Raw genomic sequence first — 23,691 nt, 5'->3', positions numbered from 1 at the left:
TCGAGTTTACTAGTATTTATATTTATGTTTGAGCATTTTTATGAAATAGCTGGGATTATGATTGATGCATCTAAATATTCAAGCTATTATCTTTGGCACAAATTGAGCAATTAATTAAGCCATACATTAGCAAACTAAGTACGTCAATGCGTTTGCGTTCTTTTAAATTCTCCCAGTAATTACTTCTATTTTCTCGGTGTTTCTCGTTGCAGGTACTTCAGCTAAATCCCGCATTTTCCAACACCTTGTCAGTTGCATTAAAGTCGTCATCATTGCTCCCCAACCAGTAAGCAGTACAATGAATGGCCAAAGCTATGAGCTGAACCATACGAACGGTGATATTATATCACAAAATCAGCAAAAGGGCTGGTGGACAATTGGCCTGATTAATGGCGCACACAGGTATATGACGGCCGAAACTTTCGGTTTCAAGCTGAATGCGAACGGCGCCAGCCTGAAGAAGAAACAATTGTGGACATTGGAGCCATCGAATACCGGCGAAAGTAAGTAATTCGTATTTTAAGGAAAATCACTTTTAACACGGGAGTGACTAGTTCTGGTATACATACGGGAGTATGTGGAAAGAGAGAGACCATTGGTTGGTTTCGTTTAAAAATATTCTTTTCAATATGAAATTCGCGTCTTTAGGATGCCAAAGTGCATGAAATCTTTTATAGATTTTTTTGCTAATTTTTTCTAGTTAAGTAAATGAATCTACAGCTATATTTGTATAGCAGCAAATAATCCTTCGATATACAGGGTGGTTCATATAGTGGTTATTTTTTTATCATATATTGTTTTAACAGTAACTCTCTTTTCCGCTGGAAATATCGGCAGAAAGCCAGTACCGTATATCTGTGAAACGAAATGATTCGCTTTACGCTTGAAAAACGTTGGAAAAAATTGCAAACTTATTAAAGAAATCACTGTTGTGTAGCCTGAAATTGTTTTTATTCAAAATAGGTTAAAATCATTTTTTCTGACGAAGCGCATTTTCACCTCGGCGGCTATGTTAGGCAAGGCTGCCACATCTGGGGATCGGAAAACTCGTACGTGATCACCGAGAAGCAAATGCATTCTCATAAAGTAACAGTTCGGTGCAAATTTTGGAGTTCTGGCATCGTTGACTAATTTTTCTGGAAAATTCTGGAAGACTGCTGCTGCGCTATTTCGGTCAACGGCGACGTGATAAACGATTTTTTATGACCGGAAGTTGAAGACCTGGACTTCAACGACCTTTGGCTTCAGCATGCTGATGTACCACTCCATACAGACTATGTCACAATCTATCTTTTTGCGAGCCAAGTTTGGTAATCGTGTTATCGGCCAGCGCAGAGCTGTCAGTTGGTCATCTTGGAGCTGCGATTAGACCCTGTTATTAGACTTTTTTTTGTGAGACACCGTGATAGATCGATGTTATGTGAACAATCAGTTAACGGTTTCGGGACTTATAGTGAATATCGAGCAAGCCATTCGAAAGATATAAAAAAACCGTCACTAAGGTCTTGGAAAACTGGGGTAACAAAATACCCTACTGCGAAATCTGCGTGGTAGCCACATGAATGAAATCGCACTCCCTAAATAATGAATATGTTTACTCTTTCTAATAAACGAATAATATAGCGAAAAAATTCAATTGTTTAAACAGAAATCACTTTAAGCACCACCCTGTATGGAATATAATTGCATGGAATAAAAAGGATTTTTTTTGCACTTCGACTTTAAAATCGTTTGTGCCTCACAATACCTTATCCAAACTCAGTTACCTCAATTAAACAAAGATGGAGCTGGCTTGGGCTGAGCGTGTATGTCTTATAATACTTATAGTCCTTAGGCAGACTTAAGACAAGCTTAAATCGCTTTAGACTCAATAAGGACTCAGTAGGACCATAATACGACAAATTTCTTCGTTAACATAACAGTTGAAATCAAATCGCGGCTCATTACAAACTTATTTTCAATAAAACCAAAGTTTTGACAACACATAGCTCTTACTTCTCACATTGAGGCAAGCTGGACGCTTTGCTATTGTCTTTACTCGCCGCTTCAGTAAATCTCGCTCCTAATCAATCCGATGTGGCGATTGAAATCCTCAGGAGGAAATTGCAATGGATCGGGCACACGCTGAGGAAGAGTCTCGACAACATCACCAAACAGGCTCTACGATGTGACCCCTTCCAACAGGCAGGACGAAATGTAGACATACTGAAATGAGTGAGGTCTTTGGATAAGATTTGGAATTAACTCAGAGCCCTTGCAAAAAACCATTTTTGATGGTGAAGAGGAGCTGTCGACGCCTAATGCTCCAGCAAGCAGTTAGAGGGTCCTATATGTGTATATATAAATATTGCTACTCCTAGACTATTTTGTTTTATTTCCTTGTCAAACAATTTAATAATAAAAAATGCAACATTACAATTTAATGACGTTTTTAGTCGAAATATAGGGCGGGTAAGAGTCAAATGTCGTCCACGATTGTCTATGTATATCAGAGGCTATTCTCCGTTTCTTAGGTAATCCTGTCTAACGGTAGGCTACCAATACTGCGTAACCCCAGTAAGGCCTGTTGTAACACATTTACATAGCGAGCCGCTTACAGCAAGTACAGATCCACGGTTAAGACAGCATCTTACAGGATGAATCAGACGTGAAAAAAGTAGTTTTTATCGAAGTTTACGTCTTCGACTTCTTTGGTTCACGGGAGATATTTCATTTCTCTCCTACCACCTATATCTGGGAGATATTCCCCTATCCACCACCTAAGAACGCGCCCTCTAAGGATAACAGACTCCCCGAAGGTACTAGTTTGGAGGGGGCGTTTTAAACCACCCACCCCACGTACCGCCTTCAGATTATCATCTGCCTACTTCCCTGAAACTGTAGATGATTGGAAAAAGATCGAAGAGCTAAATGGGAAGTGGAAAGTCGGCGAAGGAGCTGAGATTTTTTCGAGGGAGGCACTGAAAAGTTGATCTCTCGCCTCACAAACTACATCAAAAGGAATGTATGTATGTACACAAATGTAACTATAAATTTTTTGAAGTATTATACATTTTTTTGAACGCTTTACAAATTGAGTGCGCTTAATTTCTGGGCGTGCCTCGTCCCTTTGTGATGTAGTGAAAATTCAATACTTGACCTGCAAAAGTCTGCAAAGTCTTAAATAATAATAACCGGAAGGTGGCCGGTATGAGGTCTGCACTTATTCTCAGCACATGTTGTTGTTTTAGCTTAAGATAAAACTCGGGCATTGGCCATTAGTGTTAGTGCTATAAACAAGCTAATCGTGATAGACTGAAATCAATTTATCTGGCACCTGCTGTTAGTGTAATTATTTTGCGAGTTCTCCTCATTTGTTTTGCAACTTTCACAAGAAATTGATTATTAAAGTGGTTTAATATCAGCTGATAACTAAAAAAAATTAAAAATCTTAAAAGCAAAAGCAATCCCAGGCTTACATTTTCCTCGATTCCTCAGGCATATGGAAGTGAGCACGGCAGTTTCGCACCTGCCAATTGATGATCGCCACAATTTTCATAAATTGCAACAGTGTAAAGATATTTAATCGAATTTTTATGGATGTTATATCCAGCATTAATGGACTCATATGCATGTGTGCGTATGTAAACAAATACTTAAATTTGTTTGTGTCGACGAATCTACGTTTATGCATATGCCCCGTAGGGAATTCTAATATTTCCGAACTGATGCGATTCTTATGAATTTAAAACCCAAATTAGTTCACCATAACTCTTATTAGCTTCTTATAAGTAAATTGTGAATTTTACAAGAGATGTCTTAGAAAGTATGAAAAGCTTCGAAAAAGTGTAAAATTTAACAAATTATTAACATAAGAAAACAAATAGATTAGGAACCCTGAAACCACTCGCCATCAAAGGAGAGTTCAGTAAAGAAGAGGGACTAGCCTTGTGTGCGGGTGCGTTATCTTGTTGAAATAAAATTTTTGTTCACAATGTCTCACTTATCTTATTTCATGGCTTCTCACAACCTCCTTATTGGATTTACGTAGTGAGAGCCTGTGAGCCTGTAATACCAATTCGCTTTTGCAAATACTCAATCAAGATATGAGAATTCCTTCGCCGCTCCAAAAAGCGGACACTAAAATCTGTCGCACAGAGCTTGAAAGCACGACTTTTTTGAGGTCTCTTCCGAACCATGGACAACTAATTCGCCTCCGGATTGAAGTGATGCCCATGGTTACAAATCGAGTACAAAATTTTTTCCAAAAATTCCCTCTTGAATTGCGAAGCCGGTTTACCATGGGCTCTTTAGTTGTTATTCTTGGTTAATTTTCTTTACATAATATTAAAACTTTTGGTGAGAATACTTTGTATGCTCCCAAATGGTGCCCCTACGATCTCAACATCTCGTCGGCCAGCTGGTATTTTTTTCGACTCTTTTACGTATCCTCGGTATGAGATGCGAATGAACGTCCGGAGTGGTGTTCGGATTCAGTCGATGATCTACCCATATTAAATCCCTAGGCTACCTAGCAATTGTAGAGTATGGAGAAGGAGAGTCCTCCAATGCTTCCACTAAATTGGCATGTACTTGTATATATTTCGTGCAAATTCGTTTAGTGCGGAAGTACTTAATGAAGATTCTTACTTCCACATCTCCGTTATAATTTTAATTCTACTTATAGTGGGTATGGGAATAAGTTTCCGCCCTCGTAAAAAAGGTGTCGCTGCTGATACTATTTTTGTGTTGGCTATAGTAATACACTGGTGATTTGAAGGTGAATATGTGAGGTCTCGATGGCAGGAATTTACATTTGTTTTAAGCGTAAAAATACCTTTTTATCTGACGTCAAAAAGGTCTACGTGCGGCCCGAAAAAATAGCATTTGCGGGAAATCATGCTTTATTATTACTTTAAAAAAAAAAAGTGAACCTGAAACGTGTCGTATATTGATCAATATTTACGGTAATGACCCTCCATCAAATACAACTTCCAAAGTGGCAATTTCGAAGTGATAAATATTCGAACATACTCAACACGACAATTATTGGATATGATGATATGTCTAAAGAGTTGAATATTGACAGATCAATCGTCGGTAAACGTTTGCATGCGATGGGAAAGGTCCAGAAAGCAGGTATCTGGGTGCCACATCGATTGAAGGAGAGGGATATCGAGAGACGTTTGGTGACGTGTGAGATGCTTCTTGAACAGCAGAAATGAAGAGGTTTTCTGCATCACATCCTCACTGGCGATGAAAATGATAACCCTAAGCGTTGAAAATGTTGGAGCCTGCCAGGTGAACCAGGTCCATCGACAATGAAAAAAAATATTCATGCTTCTGGTCCTTAAATCATCTGAAACCATCACTGGCGATCATTACCGACTGCGGCTAATGCGCTTGAATCGAGCTCTCAAAGAAAAGCGGCCGGAATGGGACGGTAGACATGGCAAATTGATTTTGCTGCATGACAACGTCAGGCCACACGTTGCTCAAGCGGTCCAGAAATATTTAGAGGGACTAAATTGGGAAATCTTGCCCCACTCGCCGTATTCCCCAGACATTGCACCTTCGGATTACTATCTGTTCAGATCAATGGAGTCAGCTCTTATTGGAGAGTGGTTCACTTCTTACGAGAGCATCGCAAACTTTCTCAATGAATGTCTGAAAGACGGAGTAAAGTTGTAGCTTCCAATTGCACATACTTCACATAATATAATGTATTATTTAATTTAAATAATTCGTAACTTTGGCTAAGAAAGGACGGAAAGTTATTCAATATTAAGATGAATCGGGTGTCGTTAATGGCTATCAATTTATTTAGGGATTCCCAAGACATCGTACAATCCTTTACAAAATATGAAAATATGAATGAGTATTCACTCTGCTTTATCTTTCATATCATCCATGGGGTAGTTAACTGTCATCTTTTTTTAGAGAGCATTATCATGAATTAAGACTTAGAAGGAAATAAGTCAAAGGCTAAAGAATTTGAGAAGAAAGTCGAATATCTTCAAGCTGTAAAAATTGGAGCATTAATAGCATAATTAATTTTAACTTGTGCCAAACAAAAAAGTTCATTATTCCGAAGGCAGCGATGAGGAATGTGAAAACTTATGCGATTTGGCAATCAATTATCCTCTTAATACTTGTAATATGAAAGATAAATGGGAGGAAGAGAAGAGTTGTCTTGCAGTTTAAGGATTTTAAGTTGATTAACTTGCATAAGAACTAAACGGTGGGATTAGGTTTCGAAAATTTAGAGCCCGTAGAGCGAAGCGAACAAATTCATTTTGGATGCGCTCACGTCTTTTAATATCGCAATCAAAATATGGTCTCCAAATGGGGACCGCACTCTCAAGTTTGGATTAAACTAGAGACGTATGCAAAAGCTTCATTGGTATACTTATATACATATGTCATTGGCGCGTACACCCTTTATTGGTTGTTTGGCAAACAAATGTTTTTATGAGAACCTTTTTTTTTAAATATACGCGAGAGGTTTTCTATTGCCGGCCGAAGGACGACCGCTACTAGAGGAAACCTTTACCATCATTTGGTGCTTCATGCCCGGCGTATATGGATCACCAAAATCAGAGCTAAACGGCATAGAAAGCTAGCATAGCATAGGATTTTGGTGCAAGCAAGGGTACTATTGATGTGAGTTGAAAATAATTACTTTGATTCAAAAATAACACCCAAGTTGGAGACCTCATTCAAAGGAGAGCTGCCAACAGAATAGGAAGTGGGGGTAGCAGAACGAAGTTTGAGAAAGAAACATGGAAAACTTTACTTATAGTGAGTTGTAAACAGTTCTTGTAACACCATAAAGTAACGTTGTTAATAATCTTAATCGAATCAGACGAACTATGAATGGTAGAATAGATTTTTAAGTCTTTCGCTTATAAAAGATACAAGTCATTTGTTAAGCATTCACAAATGTCATTCATGAATAATAATAAAAATTAAGGTGCCCAAAATACTACCTTGTAGAACACCAGATGAAGCTTTAAAAAAAATATTATCCACAACGACTACACAGCTACGAAGAGAAAGACATACACGGCTTTATTCAAGATAAACAAATTTTATGAAAATCCAAACTAACTAGTTTGCCCACCAAACAAGAGTGACTAACTTTATCAAAAGCTTTAGTAGGTATACTTATAGACTGTGTTAACTTGCAGATGATCATTAGGGGCGTGCAAGCCTTAGACAAAAAAAAAATTGTGGCTGTGAATCTACTATTCATGAAGTCACACTATTTGTTGGAGAAGAGTCATATTTAAAAGAAAAATTTATTTAGAAAAGCAACTACCTCCATATCTGACGTCTTGTTCAACTCACGGGATCAATGTCGAAATGTGCGATAAGGGCGATTTTTTGCTTTTGCTTGTACTTTTCATCTTTTTGCTACTATCCCACCCTGAATACAGATTCAATATAATTGGGGTAATGGTTTGTAAGTGTTGAAATATAATTACTGATGAACCAGAAGTGGGACTCATAAGTTCGGAGTTTCCTACAGGGTATGCGAATGTGTGTGTACGAATGCATGTCATTGTATGTGTGTGTGTGCGTTCAAAGCTGCCTTTTTAGCGGAAATTGCATAAAGTAAGTTTTCTATCTGCGGCGGCCGCAGTAGCCGAATGGGTTGCTGCCTGATTACCATTCGGAGAGAACGTTGGTTTGAATCTCGGTGAAATTATTGAATCTCGAAATTAAGAAAAACATTTTTCTAATAGCGGTCGCCCCTCCGCAGGCAATGGCAAACCTCCGAGTGTATTTCTGCCATGAAAAAGCTCCTCATAAAATATCTGCCGTTCGGAGTCGGCTTGAAACTGTAGGTCCCTCCATTTGTGGAACAACATCAAGACGCACACCACAAATAGGAGTAGGAGCTCGGCCAAATACCCAAAAAGAGTGTACGCGCCAATTATATATATTGTATATAAGTTTTCTATCAGCCTTTTTCCTCCACCTGTTGAATGGTGGAAAAACGAAGCCTCGCGTGCCTTCTAAAACTTAGTGTTGCCAATCAGAAACACCTGAGTGGAAAATCAGCTACGTGACTTGTACTCTGATACCAAATTTCAATGTGAAAATTACGGTTCACTAAAAAGTCACGGAGCTCTTGTTAAAGTCGACTTTTTTGACCCTATGTTGCCATTTTCCAAGTAACTAAGATTGAACTCTGAGAGCCCGATTTTCCTGCGCATTTGATATGGACAAAGAGAACTTCCATTGTGGGACACCTCAGAATTGGCCCACATAGCCACTCTTGAGCCCTGGTATTTTTGCCAAAAAGTTTACATTTTCAGCGCCGCGCTAATGTAACAAGGAGATTTTTTTCTTCGTCCGGTTACCCTAATACATATGCATACACATACATACGTATGTATTGAAAGCTTACAACATTAAGCAACTCATGCAGTGACGCTTCTTGTTTGCCAGCACTCATTATTTCTACACTTGCAATGTCATTTTGCACTTGGTTGTCATGCAGCATGGCAAGTTTAGCGGAAAATAGACTAAGCGCCAACGTAGAAACATCAGAGTATTTGTTGCAATTGCAGTTGACCGCTTTAGTTAGAGTGTTGACCGAGTTGATTGCTTGGCACTAAAAAATTGTTATTGTTGTTATATTAGACGGCTACTGTTCGTTCATTATTTATAACGTGACTGGGGAGAAAAAGGTGGCAGCCCATAACGGCAACCGTCAGACGTCCAACGCACCGTTTATTGTTTGCCGAGTCGTGGCGAAATTGTGGCATGCCACATGGCCGTGGCAGTAGCACAAGAAACAGGTGAGCAGACATAGCACAACAATATGATGTGAAATTATTATTGCAGCTGTGTGCACTCTTATCACACTCCCATTTTTTTGCACTACATTTTCAGATTTTTTTATTTCTCTCTACCGTTTAGTTGAAGTTTTGTTTATTGCGACCACTGATTTGTTTCGATCGCTTTGCATGGATTTTGTTATTGTTTCATTTGCAGCTATTTAAATATGTATGTGTACATATTTATGTATGTTTGTATGTAAGCATTGTTAGTTTGAGCAATGCTTGCAAAAAATTAGTTTCCAATTATTAATGTCTGAATGTTGCAACGTTGAAATCGCTTAGAAATCGGGAAATGTTGCCGCATAAATCATTCTGCCACAGCTGAAGTTGCAATGCAAATACTGATACTGCTCCTATTTCTGCGGTTAGCAACAGCAGCAGCTGTAGCAGCAATAGACATAGCGCCGCGAAACGGTATACAATGTTTGTTGTAGCATTTCGAAGCGCTACCAACAAAACCTAACTGTTAACATTTGGCATTAAATTTAGCTAATCTGATTTCTTCGCTTCGAGCGCTGTTGCATTGCCTTTGCCACTCGTCGTTGTGTTGTTGTCAGATAAGCAATCAGTTGAGCTCACTGCATTGAATTACGAACATTGCACATTAAAATCGAACATGCCACAGTAGTTGGAGAGTTGTGGCAGAGTAGTCGTACTGCCACAAGAAACAACTTCAAGCGCCGAATTTGTGATAAAGGCGTGCCATTGCTTTTGCTGGCTGATTTCGATGAAACGCCATGCTAGTAACCTATCTGACCTATGTTTGTATGTACACATGTATACACTTACATACTTATATGAATGTTATACCAAAGCGTACGTCAATTTGTAAAAAATCAGAAAATCGATAACTAATCCAGACAGGTTTTTTCACAAAAAATATAAATAAAAAAGTAGTGAGCAAAAAAATTAAAATAAGAAAAAGTCCAAGTTCAGGTGAAAAGCAGGAGCATTGTATGTCCGTTGGATAAAAGGGGGCGTGTTTTTTCACCAATTTCGCCAATTTTGGAAAGTAGATATTTAAAAAAAAGCTTTATGCCATTCAGATATCATGATTCGCTACCGTCCAGCTGGCAAGAGTATAAATTTCAGCGAAGGGAAATATCGAGTACTTTTGAGAATCGAGTACTTTTGTGAATCGAGTACTACGGGCACTGTCGATTTATTTGAGAACACTAATGAAAATAGATTTATACGTAGTGGTGGTAATACAAAAGAATAAAGTCAGTGCTATTTAAAAATGAAAATTCTTATACAATCACTGGTCGCCGAATCATGATTGATACTAAAAACTGAAAAAGTTCAATTCTAACCGCTATAAAAATTAAATTATAGTAGTTAGTTTTATTCAAATAGAGAATTATTTGTTTTTTTTTTTTGTTGATTGAAAAGTGAAAGTTTCAAACCTTGTGCAAATTTAAAACAAACTCAACTAATTTTCATTAAAAACACACACTTTTTGCATTTGGTGTAATAAAGTATATACAAGTAAGTATAAGTTAAAAAATTGCGTTGATTTTTGACAATTTTTGTTTGCTTTTTCGAGTTTTTTATATGGGGGAAATGCGCAAGACCACTATAAAAAAACGTAATATCAATAATCGCTCATGTTTCATCACATTTCACTAATTCCACTTGTTAACTGTGCTCCTTTTTCCGGTTGGTAAAGGTTTTTAACATTCCACTGAGCAAATCGAGTCCTTTTTCGTCGTAAACCATGTTCCGTCATCATAAAATCTGTTCAGTTTCTTACTCTCTTGTCTAAATATTGATAACATATCCTTAGAAGTCACTGGCTATCAACCTTTAACACCAAAGCTTTTATAAAGTTGAATGTAAAACCTGCAAGCCTGTTTCCCAACTCGGTCGTGCCGTAGTCATTTCCTAATAAATGTTCGTATAGATGTACCGTTACGTACTCGGTCATCAACGTCCTTATCTGTAGAAACAGGCTGCACTTTTTTTGGGTTTTATATTGTAATATGTTTCTTTTACGGCGTTGCGCATTTTTCCCACTGAAAGAGTAACGAATGTACGACATTTTTTCATTTCGTGATGGGAAAAAATTTTCAAAACTAAACTGACTTTTTTGAGCAACTTCAAATTGGAAATGGGTTCTGGTGGCAATGACAATTACAAGCTATACTTTTATAAAAAAAATAAACATTTCTAAAAAAAAAACAAAACAGAAGAAAAAAAAGTAGGCAAAACTGGCTAAAGTATTGAGGTGCTATCGTTTTGCAACGGACTTTTCAATTTTTACGCATCTTTGCGCATAGACATTTTCGGATTTTTCAAAAATTTATTGTATACCTTTTTGCCACCTTTTTCAAACACTTTGCCAAGAGACCCATACAGTGGCATTTGAGTATTTGCTTAAGCGGATTAACTATTTGTCTACGAACTGCTTTGACTTTTGCATGTATTTCGCGGCAGTTGGCACACGTTTTGAGTGAATTCAAAAAAATTTACATATAATACATATGGTATCTGTATGAAAAACAACAAAAACAGTAGAAGCGATGTTTAGTCAACTCCTTGTAGACTTGGCTACACTCTTGTGTGACAGACTGTTTTGCTGTTGCTGTTGGTTCCTTCCAATTTGAGGTTAACTTTCTTTAAATGACTCCAGTTTGCCATTCAACGATATGAAGCTCAACTGCTATTTCAGAAATTCAGTTCAGAGTCTTGCAAAAATGTCTGCTTTCGTACGCAGTTAACACATGGGCTGAAAAGTCCCGGGCGTAACAACACTTTTATTTTTGTTCAAAATTAGCTTTATTCCAGCGCCGCTTTAACATTTCAAGACCACTTTTACAGAAAGATATATCTTTTGCCTCAAACTAGGTCTCAGTTTCAGCGATAATCTCTTCATTCAAGCGAAATTTCTTACCGGCGAGCATTTTTTTAGGTCTGCGAGCAACCAGTATTATCTGGAGGCCAAATCTGGCGAAAACAGTGGATGTGGGAGCAATTCGAAATTCAATTCATGTAGTTTTGCGATTCAAGTCATTCACCAACACGTTCTTGTTTTTGGTCGGCAGTGAGCAAACGCGGCACGCAATTTGAGTAGAGTTTTCTCATAGTCAAATGCGCATGCAATATAAAGCCAACGCTTTTGATAGCTTTCCGGTGCCAGCTAACTCGCGCAACTCCACTTTTCGATTTTCAAAACTATTTTGTGGATTTTTTTTATGCTCACTGGTGTTTTCTGTGTCGCATTTGGGCATCCACTGCGTTGTGCATCATCGGTGTCTCGACGACCATGTTTGAAGTCAGCAAACCATAGTTTTATTGTTGTTTCTGATGGGGCGGCGTCCCCATAGCACTTTTTAGGCCATTGCTTTGCTTTAACGGTATTTTTCCCGATCAAGAAGCAGTGTAAAATTAAAACACAAAACTATTTTTGATGCATTGTTTTAAAACTAACAAAAGCAGCGTCACTCTTAGCACAGCAACTCACGAACTAATGAATAAGAACATCATCAAATTTTAACAGCTGTATTTTTAAGGTTAGTAATAACTGAAAAAGAGGTGAATGCAATAAAACTAGTGCCATTTATGTCTTAGGTCCGAGACTTTTCAGCAAATATATATATACATATATATATTCAGCCCTTTATATATATACCACCCATCTTATGCCTTCTTTATATACACTTTTCAACACCCACCTACAAATGTATGCGGACTTAAGAAAGTATTGATTTATAATATAAAAGCCACCATATTCTACGAGTACTAACAACACTGCATATTTTCGTGGAAGCCTTGCGTCGCTAGCAATGCTTTTAAAAAATTCTTTGCAAAACTATGTCGGTTTCTAGCATTGGTATATTTATAATGCGTGTAGGTAGGTATTCTCGATTTAGGCGGGTATTGCTTATGGCCACAGAATTTTCAAACTAATTGGCTGAATGCATATTTGCAATTTGAGCTTTTGCCATGTTCAAGTGTTGTTGAAATCTTTAAGAATTTGCCAATACTCAATATCAGTAATATTACTTACAGACTTTACTGAAAGCACCAAGCATAAACTTCTCTGTGAACTTTACCCTCGTAAATATTGAATGTGCAAAAAAGATTTCAAGGGTACTTGTAGATACCCTGCAGGTAAAGTGAGTAATGCAGAAGCGGTGCGAAGCATATTAGAGCTTTGTCCAAAAATTTTAGTGAATTTAAATAAAAATTTGAGAAAATGGCTCTGTACATTGCCATCAATATATCCGAGTGGTACTAATTGCGCTTGTAAAAAGTCAATTTGAATCCATTTCCAAAAACCCTCAACAAATTTCTCTACTTTAAATTCACATTATGCAAATTTGCTCTTGATATTCCTCCAAACTGGTCTAGTTCTAATAAATTTAAATATGTATGCGATTAATTCGCACCACTTCTCCTTTCTATATGCAGCGTCCGTTATCATATTCTGACAACCCCTTTTCAAAAGTTCAATACTATGACGAAATTGAATGTGAAGTTGAAATCTAGTACACTCCGCATCTGATTTAGAGATCAACTCTCAATCAGTGGATCCATAATAAATCGTAGCGTAGCTCGCTGGGAAAAATTATTTAAAAATTCTAATTTTTTAAACACATTCAAATAAAATGATTATTAAATCTACAGCATCAAAATCCGTAGTCAATTAAAAGAAATATTTTCAGTTTTTTCAAAATACTATCCTCAGAAGTAAACACAATTCCGCATTTGATTGAACCAATTTTCAAAGGAGTGTACGAGTAAACCTCTAAAATGAATGATGATTCTTGAATCGTTGAAAAACGTTTATCTTGCATTTTATTTTTGAATTTCGGCAACGAAAAAAAATCATTAGATGTCAAATCAGGGCTGTAAGGCGGAAGAACCGTTAGTTCGATCTTTTGAATGCTCAAAAACTCTCTTTTGTGAGTCGATACGTGAGAGCTGACATTTGCTTGGTAAAGGAAAATTCGACTTCGGTGGTTGATTTTTCTTAATTCTCAACAACTTCCATTTGCCGTGAGGTACTTTTTCCACGAACAGCTTTTGTTGGATTAAGCTCGTCTTTGAGCAGCAATACTGCCGATTGCTGTTTTGTTACTGGCTCATAAGCACATAGACGTACTTTGAACCACCGCCGTTAAATTTCTTCAACATGCGTGTTTTGACACAAATCGATACGAGTCTTTTTAGGACAATTGTCAAAATATGCGGTATCCAATGATAACAAAACTTTTTGACAAGCAAATGTTCATGCAATATTGAATGTGTGCTGATCCCACTAATGCCCAACGATGCCTCTACCCCGCGATATGTCTCGTGACGGTCTACACGAAATTCATCTTGCAATCATCGAGGGCCACGTTGGGGCTCGTTATTCCTGCGTTTCGCAGTGGCAAAGTGTGGTGCTTTAACGTCAAAAGTTGAAGTAAGTTTATCAATGCATTCTGCCTCGATAATCCACGCCGAAAATCAAAACAAATCATCGCACGAAATAATTCACGAGTTAATTCTATATTTTGGTCTAAATGAATTTTTCAACTCACTATGAAAAGAACAAATAAAACTCGTAAGTGAAAACATATTATATATACATTAAGTTTATGCGAAAAAGGCAACCCTCGAATATCTCTGGCATATTGTAAAGAATTTTTTAATATAGTACCCTTGAGACAGAAGACGATTTATCGAGATGTTTTAAACAACCGAACATTTAAATTTGGGGGCTCACGCTGTCATCGTCGTCATACGTTAGGACGGGTATGATGAGAGTCTTATAAAGTGTTGGTTTCATTCGTCGAGAGAAGAGGACTTTACTATTCAATTGCCTACTTAGTCCAAAGTAGCACTTGTTGTCAACAGAGATTCCCCGGTGGATTTCAAAGCTGACACTATTAAAAATAAAATAAATAATTGGCGCGTACACTTCTGTTAGGTGTTTGGCCGAGTGTTGTCACTATTACATGTGATAATACTGGTTCCTAGATAAAAGAAGTATCTTACAACCTCGAAATAATAGTTGACAATATTAGTTGACATTTTCTGTGGGGTTGCGATGTCTCGATTTTATCACCGCATGAACTCATTTCCATATTTTTGTTGGATCATTTCATTAAAATAAAAAAATAAATAAATAATTAGCACGTGCACTTCTGTTAGGTATCTGGCCGAGCTTCTCCTTCTTATTTCTGGCGTGCGTCTTGATGATTTCCGCAAATGAAACGACCTATAGTTTTAAGCCAGTTCTGAACAGCAAATGAAGGTTGCTATTGCCTGCGGGGGAGAACGCTATTAGAAAAAAACTTTCTCATTTTGCTGTTTCATGTACGAAGTTTCGAACCAACGCACCACCGAGTGGTGGCCACGCACCCATTCGGCTACGGTGGATATTTCATTATTGCTGCTAATTTTCGTTTCTTTCTTCAGTTCTCCATTTTCTCGAAGAATTTGTATGACTACTTCTATCCACTGGAATATTTTCTACGCCACGGTTGTGTGCACGAAAAACAAATTAATGTGGGCGAGTACTACCATACAGAAACAGATTGGAGTCAGTCAGACTTCAGTCAGACAGTCAGGCTGCATTGAAGGCCCTGGAGAACGCGAAGCAAACCTCAAAGATTGTTCAAGAATGTAAGAAGAAGCTTAATTCTGTCGCAAGGCAAAACAGGCTTGTACTTATATGGGTTCCGGGCCACTCCGGTGTTCAAGGAAACGAAATTTCCGACGGATTGGCCAACCGTGGATCAGCGGTGCCCCCACAGGGGCCAGAGCCAAAAATGGGAATCAGTCCCGCAGGAATCAAGAATTGGATCAGCGATTATGTAGGCAATCAACATAATAAGCGATGGTCCGGTCTGGAACGCTGCAGAACTGCAAAGTGTTTTGTGACAAGTCCGAACAGAAAACTGTCAAACTTTGTACTAAAACTTAGAAGGAAAGATAGTCGGTTGATGGTCGGCATCATTACAGGACACAACCCATGGGGTCAGCATATGACCACCATTGGAATCATCGAGAACCCGGTATGCCTGTCATGCTTGGAGGAGGCGGATAGTACTGAGCACTTTCTCTGTGAGCCTTTGCTAGAGCAAGGCTACGAGTATTGGGTTCCGATGTCATGAGAATGAGTAATATTCGTTCTCTAAAACTGGAGGATATTTACAGATTTGCCAAAGAATCTGGAAAATTCTCACAGGACTAACTATCTCTATCTCTGTCTCTATTCTTTCCTATCTCTTTTTCTGATACTTTTCTCCCTCCCTCCTTGACTATCTACCCCCTTTCCAGAGCTTTAAATACAATGGGCTCTTTAGCCTGAGTGTTTTAGCAGCCACCAAATCTCCTGGTGCTCCTTGGCTCAATCTTTTCAAATTCAAAAAAAAAGCTACCATACTCGTATACTGTTACGAATCGAATTATTATATTGGGTTGGCAACTAAGTAATTGCTGATTTTTTTTTTAGAAAATCAAAGACAATTTTTTCATGGAACTAAATAACTTTATTCTGTAATGTATTGCCTATTTTGCTCAATGACCTTTTGCCATCTTTCAGACAGCATCATAATCCCACGTTCATAAAACTTCTGGTTTTTATTAGCAAAAAACTGAATCAGTTACGATTTGACAGCATCATCATTATTTAAAACTTTTACCGTTCAAGGAGTTTTGTAAAGATCGAAACAAAAAGTAATCAGATGGTGCAAGGTCAGGACTGTATGGTGGATGTGGCAAAGCATCCCAACCAAGCTCCAATAATTTTTGCCTAGTGGCCGAAGATGTGTGTGGCCTTGCATTGTCATGATGGAATACAATACTTTTTCGATTTGTCAATTCGGGCCGCTTTTCTTCAACTGCATTGTTTAATTCAGTTAGTTGTTCAATGATCGTTCTTTTGATGAATATCAGCTTTTGATGTTGTTTGAGTTGGTTCACCTGGCCTGCTTCACGATCTTTTCCGTTTGATATTGTTGTAGACAACCCATTTTTCATCGCCAGTTATCAGTCGTTTTAAAAATGGATAATTTTCATTACGTTTCTTTAGCAATCACAGCTGTTAATGCGTTGAGTTAAATGCGTTTCTTTCAGTTTGTGAGGAACCCATGTATCGAGTTTTTGAACAAGTTGTTTTAAGTGATTTTCAAGCTTTCTGCAATCTCAAGTATTGTACTGTGACGATCCGAATCGATTATTGCTTTGATTAGGGCGTCATCAACTTCAACTGGTCGATCAAAGCGTTTTTCATCTTTGAGTGAAAAATCACCAAAACGAAATTTGGCAAACCAATTTTGTCACTGCCGTTTTTTAAGGCTTCGTCACCATAAACAGCACATAACTTTTTATGAGCTTGCGATGCGGTTTTCCCTTTGCGGAAATAAAAAAGCAAAATGTGACGAAAAAATTCCTTTTGATTTTCCATTTTTCAACGAACGCCAAACGAAAACTACGCAACCGATTAAAAAACTTTTTTTACTGATTGCCAGTTAAATTGCAAACTGTCAAATAACAAAATGTGTTTCACATTTGTACTACGTCTGCAAACCTAAAAATTCAATTGAAGGCAGTTATGAGTGAATTCCGCGCTTACTTAGTTGCCAACCCAATATATTGACAAGACAATATTTAATTTTTGATATGCGATAACTAATGTAATCGATAATTTTTATACTATATAGTAGACATGTGGGCGATTATTTTTTTCTTTTATAAAATGGGTCTAATGGGCCCGTGTTTAATAATTTGCTCTCACATCGATATCAATTAATTTTGAGAAAAGCACTTAAGGTATTTTTGGGAATATCTTTGCAAATATAATATTTAAAAAAAAAAAACTAACCAAACAAAATTAATTTAAATGGTGACTTGTAAAAATACATATAAAAACAAAACATTGTTTCAATTCTGCTCGAAGCGAATTTCACGTTCAAAAATGAGACAATGAAGTGAAGCAAAAGCAATAGTCTCAAAATGTGTCGTTAATTATCGTTAATTACGGTAATGGAATTTACTGTATTAAATTTATGCAAAACTGCTAGTCAAATTAATTTTTCAATTTGTTTCCACTATTTCTTTTTCATTACCACATTCGTCGTTAAATTTAGCACCATTTATTGCCTACAGGGTACATATTAAGCCATTGACCAGCGGTTGTGCTTAGCGAAACGGTCGATGGAAAATGTTGTTTTTCTTTTCGTTTTTGTTTTCAGTAGACGTTGTCAATTTCTTGGAAGATTTGCAATTGGTAGACGAACATTGAAATATTTTGCTTAACTGTTGTTCAAGCAACATAAATAAATGTGTGCATGAACGATATATAATATTTTTGTTTTTACATACATACATACATATGCACATTTTCTGTTACGTTTTACAACAATTATATGAAGCTCCCAATGGTTTAGTTATTGCTGTGAAAGCAAAATATATATTTACTTAAAATAAGTATGAAAGTATAAACACGTCGGTCTAAAAGTGTTATTCAAATTGATTTGACTACCAATGACCAGATTTTGTTTAGGAATAAAATATAATAAATGGTTGTAAATAAATAAAAAATAGTCAATTAACACGCTTGTAACAAAACATTCATGCACACATACAGCCACACTAATTAAATTACCTTGCTTGTTGGCCGTTAGTAATTGATTTACCGACCGCTGTCTGTTGGGTATTTAAATACCCATTAAACATTGTTTACGCAAAAATTGAGGTATGAAATTAAAAAAAAACGTTTTCCAAAATTGCACGGGCTGTTGTAAGAGAAAGCATTGAGAAAATGAAAATGCAGCTTACAATGCGCTTACCGTAAAAATACAGTAGAGTCTCGGTTTGCGCAACTAATTAATGTTAGATGTTAAATACTGGCAATTATCGACACCATTTCTAGAAAAGACAAAATTAAAATATATATAGTTGGCATTGTCTATCGCCAAATTCTAAAAAAAACACCATTTTTAAAATTCTCAAAAGCATTCAATTAAAAACTGAGGTTGTAAATATTAGTTTGGAGAAAAAGAAATCCATTATTTTCTCGGTAGACGACTGTAGTGATGGATATCTTGTAAAGCATCGATCAAACAATTTAAAGTTTATGCTCCTTGTTAAGATGAAATTTCACATTAAAAAATTCCTCTGCTGTGTTTTGTTTGTTCCATTCAGTTGTGAGTTACAGCCATGACCCAGCCAACGCAGCTGCTGTATTTTCTTCACTGCGCTATGTCTATGTAGTCGTAAAGCTCATACAGCTCATTGTTCCATCTTAGGCAGAATCTTTTTTTCAAATACTCCAATGGACGCCCATTGCTCACCACCTCAGTGAAACCCTTTGGGGCTCACTCTGTCGTCGTCGTCATACGTTAGGACGGGCATGATGAAAGTCTTATATAGTGTTCGTTTTGTTCGTCGAGAGAAGACTTTACTACTCAATTGTCTATTTAGTCCAAAGTAGCACTTGTTGAAAAGAGAGATTTCCCGGTGGATTTCAAAGCTGACATTATTCGAGGTGTTCATGCTGGTTCCTAGATAAAAGAAGTATCTTAAAACCTCGAAATCATAACTGTCAACAGTGACATGGATGCGGATAAACCTATGCTATACTAAAATACTAAGTTTTGTCTTCGTCCACCACTAGACCTATTCGCTATGCTTCTTTATCCAGTTTGGATAAGGCAGAACTAACTGCGCGGTTGTTAAAGCCGATGAAATTGCGTTAAGTTATATTAAAACTGAAAATAAAGTTCTAACAAAACTGCAGGTAAAAAGGCGTGATTTGACGATTCCAGAAAAAAAAATTGGCGATTTTATTCTCCTTGTACACCACAGCATTTTGAAAATTTCTGAAAGACTTTTGATCTGCTTTCTCCATAATAAACAACTTGGCTTTGCGTTCTCCACGAGCTTTTAAACTTAATTTAAAAACTGAAAAGTTACAATTAAAAAAATTACAGTCGGAGTACCACGTTATATGTCCAAAGCGTTTTTCGACTTATTGTTGATGTTATGGATATAGACTTTTGTTGTTGTTGTTGTAGCAGTTCTTCAAGCCGTGCCAGTACGATGTAGTCATCGTCTATCTCATCTAATGATGAGCCCAGGAAACATGCGGTTTCGTCGGGTTAGGTCCTAAGGGAGTGGGTGAGTAGGTTTAAAGGGGCATGTGGATAGGTGGTTAGTGTCGTGCGATATACCTGCACATGCCTGCCGGACATATGTTGAATATTTCGGGCTTTTCTCGATTAAGGGGACTCCTCTAGTAAAGTAACCCTGTCTAGTGTGCTGACCCATGGATATGACTATATGTAGTGGTTTTAACAATACAATTAATGCAATGGAAGTTCCCGGGAATAGTATTACTACGATATTCTGCAGCAATTTGGCCGCCAAGATCGCCCTGGTGCACTTTCTACCTGCCACTCGTTTGCTGATAGAACGTCAGAAATGAAAAACAAAATCAAAAATTCTAGAAAAACGTATTCCATTTTAATTTGCTATGCCTCTTTTAATAAAAGTAAAGACTCATTTGCATCTAATGAGCCAGTGCTAATTGATATCGTCATACATTTTTTGCACGGCATAAAAGAAGAGCTGGCTGTCATTTCTGCATACTCATCTAAAAAAATCGCATCAAATGAGCGAAATATCGATAGAGGAATTCGAGGTGATGAGATAAAACTTAAATGCCGTGCAGCTGCGATGCTATGGTTTCCATTATTTGTGTTAATACTTAGATACTTTTGGTACTCCGTTTAAATATGCCGCTATCACACGAATCATTTTTTTTCCAAACGATTCAGGCAAACATGCCGTTGTGTACGCTTGTTAACAATAAAATCAGCTGGCATTAAGCACACAGCGTAAGCAGCGATATAAAAATTATGCATTTTTAAGTTGCTTGTCATGTAATTTGACCACACCACATGCGGCTATAACTAAGCAACAGTGCCTTAATATAGTAGGGGAGGGGGCCCAGTTGTGACGCAGGCCCAGTTGTGACGCAGCTAAATATTTTTGACATGCGGTATAAAAATGACAGTTTGAGCCCTGCCAATCATGTTCGTTTGACGTTCAGCAGTTTTTGTGCGGACACCAACGTTAGTAGTCGCATTGTGTATACACGCACCAAACATCGTGTTGAAAATCGTGCGAAAAAGTTATTTTGATTTTTTTCAAAGTACCAAAATTTTGTGAAATTAACAGTAAAAAGGCGAGTGTAATGCATCAAAATATTGTATTTGCCGTATATTTTGTGATTCTATATGGATTTATGTGATTATGTGGTGTCTATAAAAAACTTGCTTGTCATACACAAAATAGCATCGTGACCCGGTTGTGACTCAGCGGGTGGCCCAGTTAAGACGCACCTTTTTTTTGCACTACGATCATATAGAACTGCCGAATTCCTACATTTTTGTTGTTGTTTAAAAAAAACCAACTGCCAACTCGATCAATTGCAACGTATGCAAGCGTCCAGTTCATTTGAAGTGCGCCAACATGCAGGCAAGTTATTTCCCTTGCAAACACTGCGAAAGTGACGTGGACGACGACTAGAAATATTTAGATGACGATGATGAATAAAAATCGTTGTCATTTATGGCCATTGAAGGACATTTTCTTTTGTATTTTTCATTATTTTTGCCATTGAAAGCCTTCAAAATAAATAAATCATTAAATCACAACAATTGGTGTGACATTCCTTTCATATTTTCTCATTTCCAGTAAATTTTTTGAGGTGCGTCACAACTGGGCCACTTTTTTTTTGTCCTAAAAAAAGTTATCCTGAAAAAATTTGTTCCAAAATTTTTTGAGTAACTCAAATAAACATACTTTCTTTGGAGAAAAGTTGCGTTTGGTTAATAGTTAAATGTTAAACTTCTTCATTTTTCAATTTGCGGAACTGAGGAAAAAATTTTAATTTTTTTCAAAACCCGCGTCACAACTGGGCCCCCTCCCCTACTTATAGTTTTTCCTGTAAATGTTTTTTGGTTTTTTACGCTTTCGGTTGAAATTGTTTTTATGCCAAAAAATTACAAATCATTACCATCAAAATACAATGATAAGTTTTGCATGTAATTACGCGCCTTTCCATTTCGCAATGACATCGAATTTACAGCGAATTTACAAGCATGGACAGACAGTGTTTCGCGTTGAGCTTCTGCTTTTTATCTCCCGTACCATTTAAGATGCATAATTAGTTAATTGTTACGAGCTTTCTTTTTTTGGACCAAACGAAAAATCCACTAACGAAACATTTAATTTCCCCATTGTTTATGTTTTTTATTTCGTTCCATAGCAAGTGTTGCAAATTCGCTGTTATTTCTCTTTCTACTTAATGATGAGACAGCTGTTTTTTTGGTGAGGTTTGTTAGCGTTTTTAAAAGTTTTTTGGTTTAGCTTTCTTTTGATTGATTTGTGCCAAATGGAACAGTATTCACTTCAGAGTGAGTGGATAAGCAGTGTTATTTGCACAATATTCGTATCTATACAAATGTACACCTGTGTTCGCAATAATAGCAGCGCGACAAAGTTTTGACTATTGACTTAATTTTTTGTATGGAAATATAGTTTATGCAAGTTGGCGCAAAATTAATCATTTTGTTTTTGAATAACTCCACTAAATAATAAAATAATAATTTTGAGTGATTTTTATTTTGACTTTTACTTAACGTCTCAACTCTAAATTTGCGAAGACAATTAATGGTCGATTTCAATGAAATTATCAGTTGAGACAGTAAATTGGATAAAGTTGGCAATTCGTGTTACGAAATACTTTAATTCACGTATGTATGTCCATAATCTGTGAAGCAATAAGCTGCCATTTTCCATGTTTGACAGCCATTTCGTATGTTTTTGTGACGCCTATATTGGCAGCATTTTTGCTCATTTTAGTTTTCCAGACTGCATTTCCCTACTCTGCAAAAGAGATTCACCCAGAATCTCAGCGTCCTTCTTTTCGCTTTATTGTATAAATCAAGCAATGATTGTCGAGATTGTCAAGTCGACAAATGTCGACATTTTCAACATGAAGAAAGCATAACATGGAAATGTTAAAATATAAAATATCGCCATCGCATTCAATCAAATTTGACAGTTGTTATAAAGCGAATGATTTAGCGTCGAGATGTTAAGTTACGTGCGCCATTGTTTGTTTAATTTTAAATTGCAGCCGTCTAATTCATAAGTGTCAACTATGATGGACGAAATTTGCAAACATTATAAATCTTCCGATAAAGTGATTAATTTTGCACCAACTTATACTACAAAAAATCAATTTGTACAAAATTTAATATAAAGTCCACAAGTTTTCGTGAAAAATGTGGAACTTTTTAATCAGAATTTTTATAAAAATTTCTAGAATGCGATTTATAGCCTATTGAATTTGGTTATAATAAAAATTGCACATAAAAAAATTCTGAGCAATCGTTTTAGGGCTGAAAATGCCTAACATAGTCAGTCACACAAAAAGTTATCAGAAAATAATGCGATTTTTTGGCTACTTGAAATTGGCACAATATTATATATTACCAAAATTAAATGAACTGCAAAACTGTACGAGGGTTGCCTTTTATGTTTTGCGCCCAATAATGAAAACACAATAAAATAGTAATGAAAATTATATTTTTTTTCGAAATATTCTACTTCTGTTCTACTTTTGCATTCACTTGAACCGATTTTTAACACATTTTTGCCACTCGGAAGTAGATACCACGACAACGAGCTGGTTACAGCCTTCAGCAGCTTCTTCAGGCGCTAAAAAACGTTCACCTCGCATTTTTTTTTTTGATTTTCGGCAACAAAAAAAAAATCATTAGATGTCAAATCAGGATTGTAAGGCGGATGACCCATTAGTTCGATCTTTTGAGGGCTCAAAAATTCGATTGTG

General features: G+C 36.8%; 1 protein-coding gene across 4 annotated transcripts in view; it reads left to right on the top strand.

Moving 5' to 3' along the window:
- LOC128858311 (protein singed) overlaps positions 1 to 23,691 on the top strand; it is a 103,709-nt gene that overhangs the window by 63,711 nt on the left and 16,307 nt on the right. For all 4 annotated transcript variants that reach the window (XR_008453999.1, XR_008453998.1, XM_054094476.1 and 1 more), the window contains exon 2: positions 213 to 503. Coding sequence is in view for 2 of the 4 variants with exons in the window: in XM_054094476.1 (XP_053950451.1) it covers positions 299 to 503 (205 nt within the window). In the remaining 2 variants the exon portion in view is untranslated. The remainder of the gene's footprint in view (positions 1 to 212; positions 504 to 23,691) is intronic.

This window comes from Anastrepha ludens, chromosome 3 (assembly GCF_028408465.1).
Source record: "Anastrepha ludens isolate Willacy chromosome 3, idAnaLude1.1, whole genome shotgun sequence".
NCBI classification, from domain to species: Eukaryota; Metazoa; Arthropoda; class Insecta; order Diptera; family Tephritidae; genus Anastrepha; species Anastrepha ludens.
Note: the sequence above shows the minus strand (reverse complement) of the source record. Positions and strands in the feature narration are given on the sequence as shown.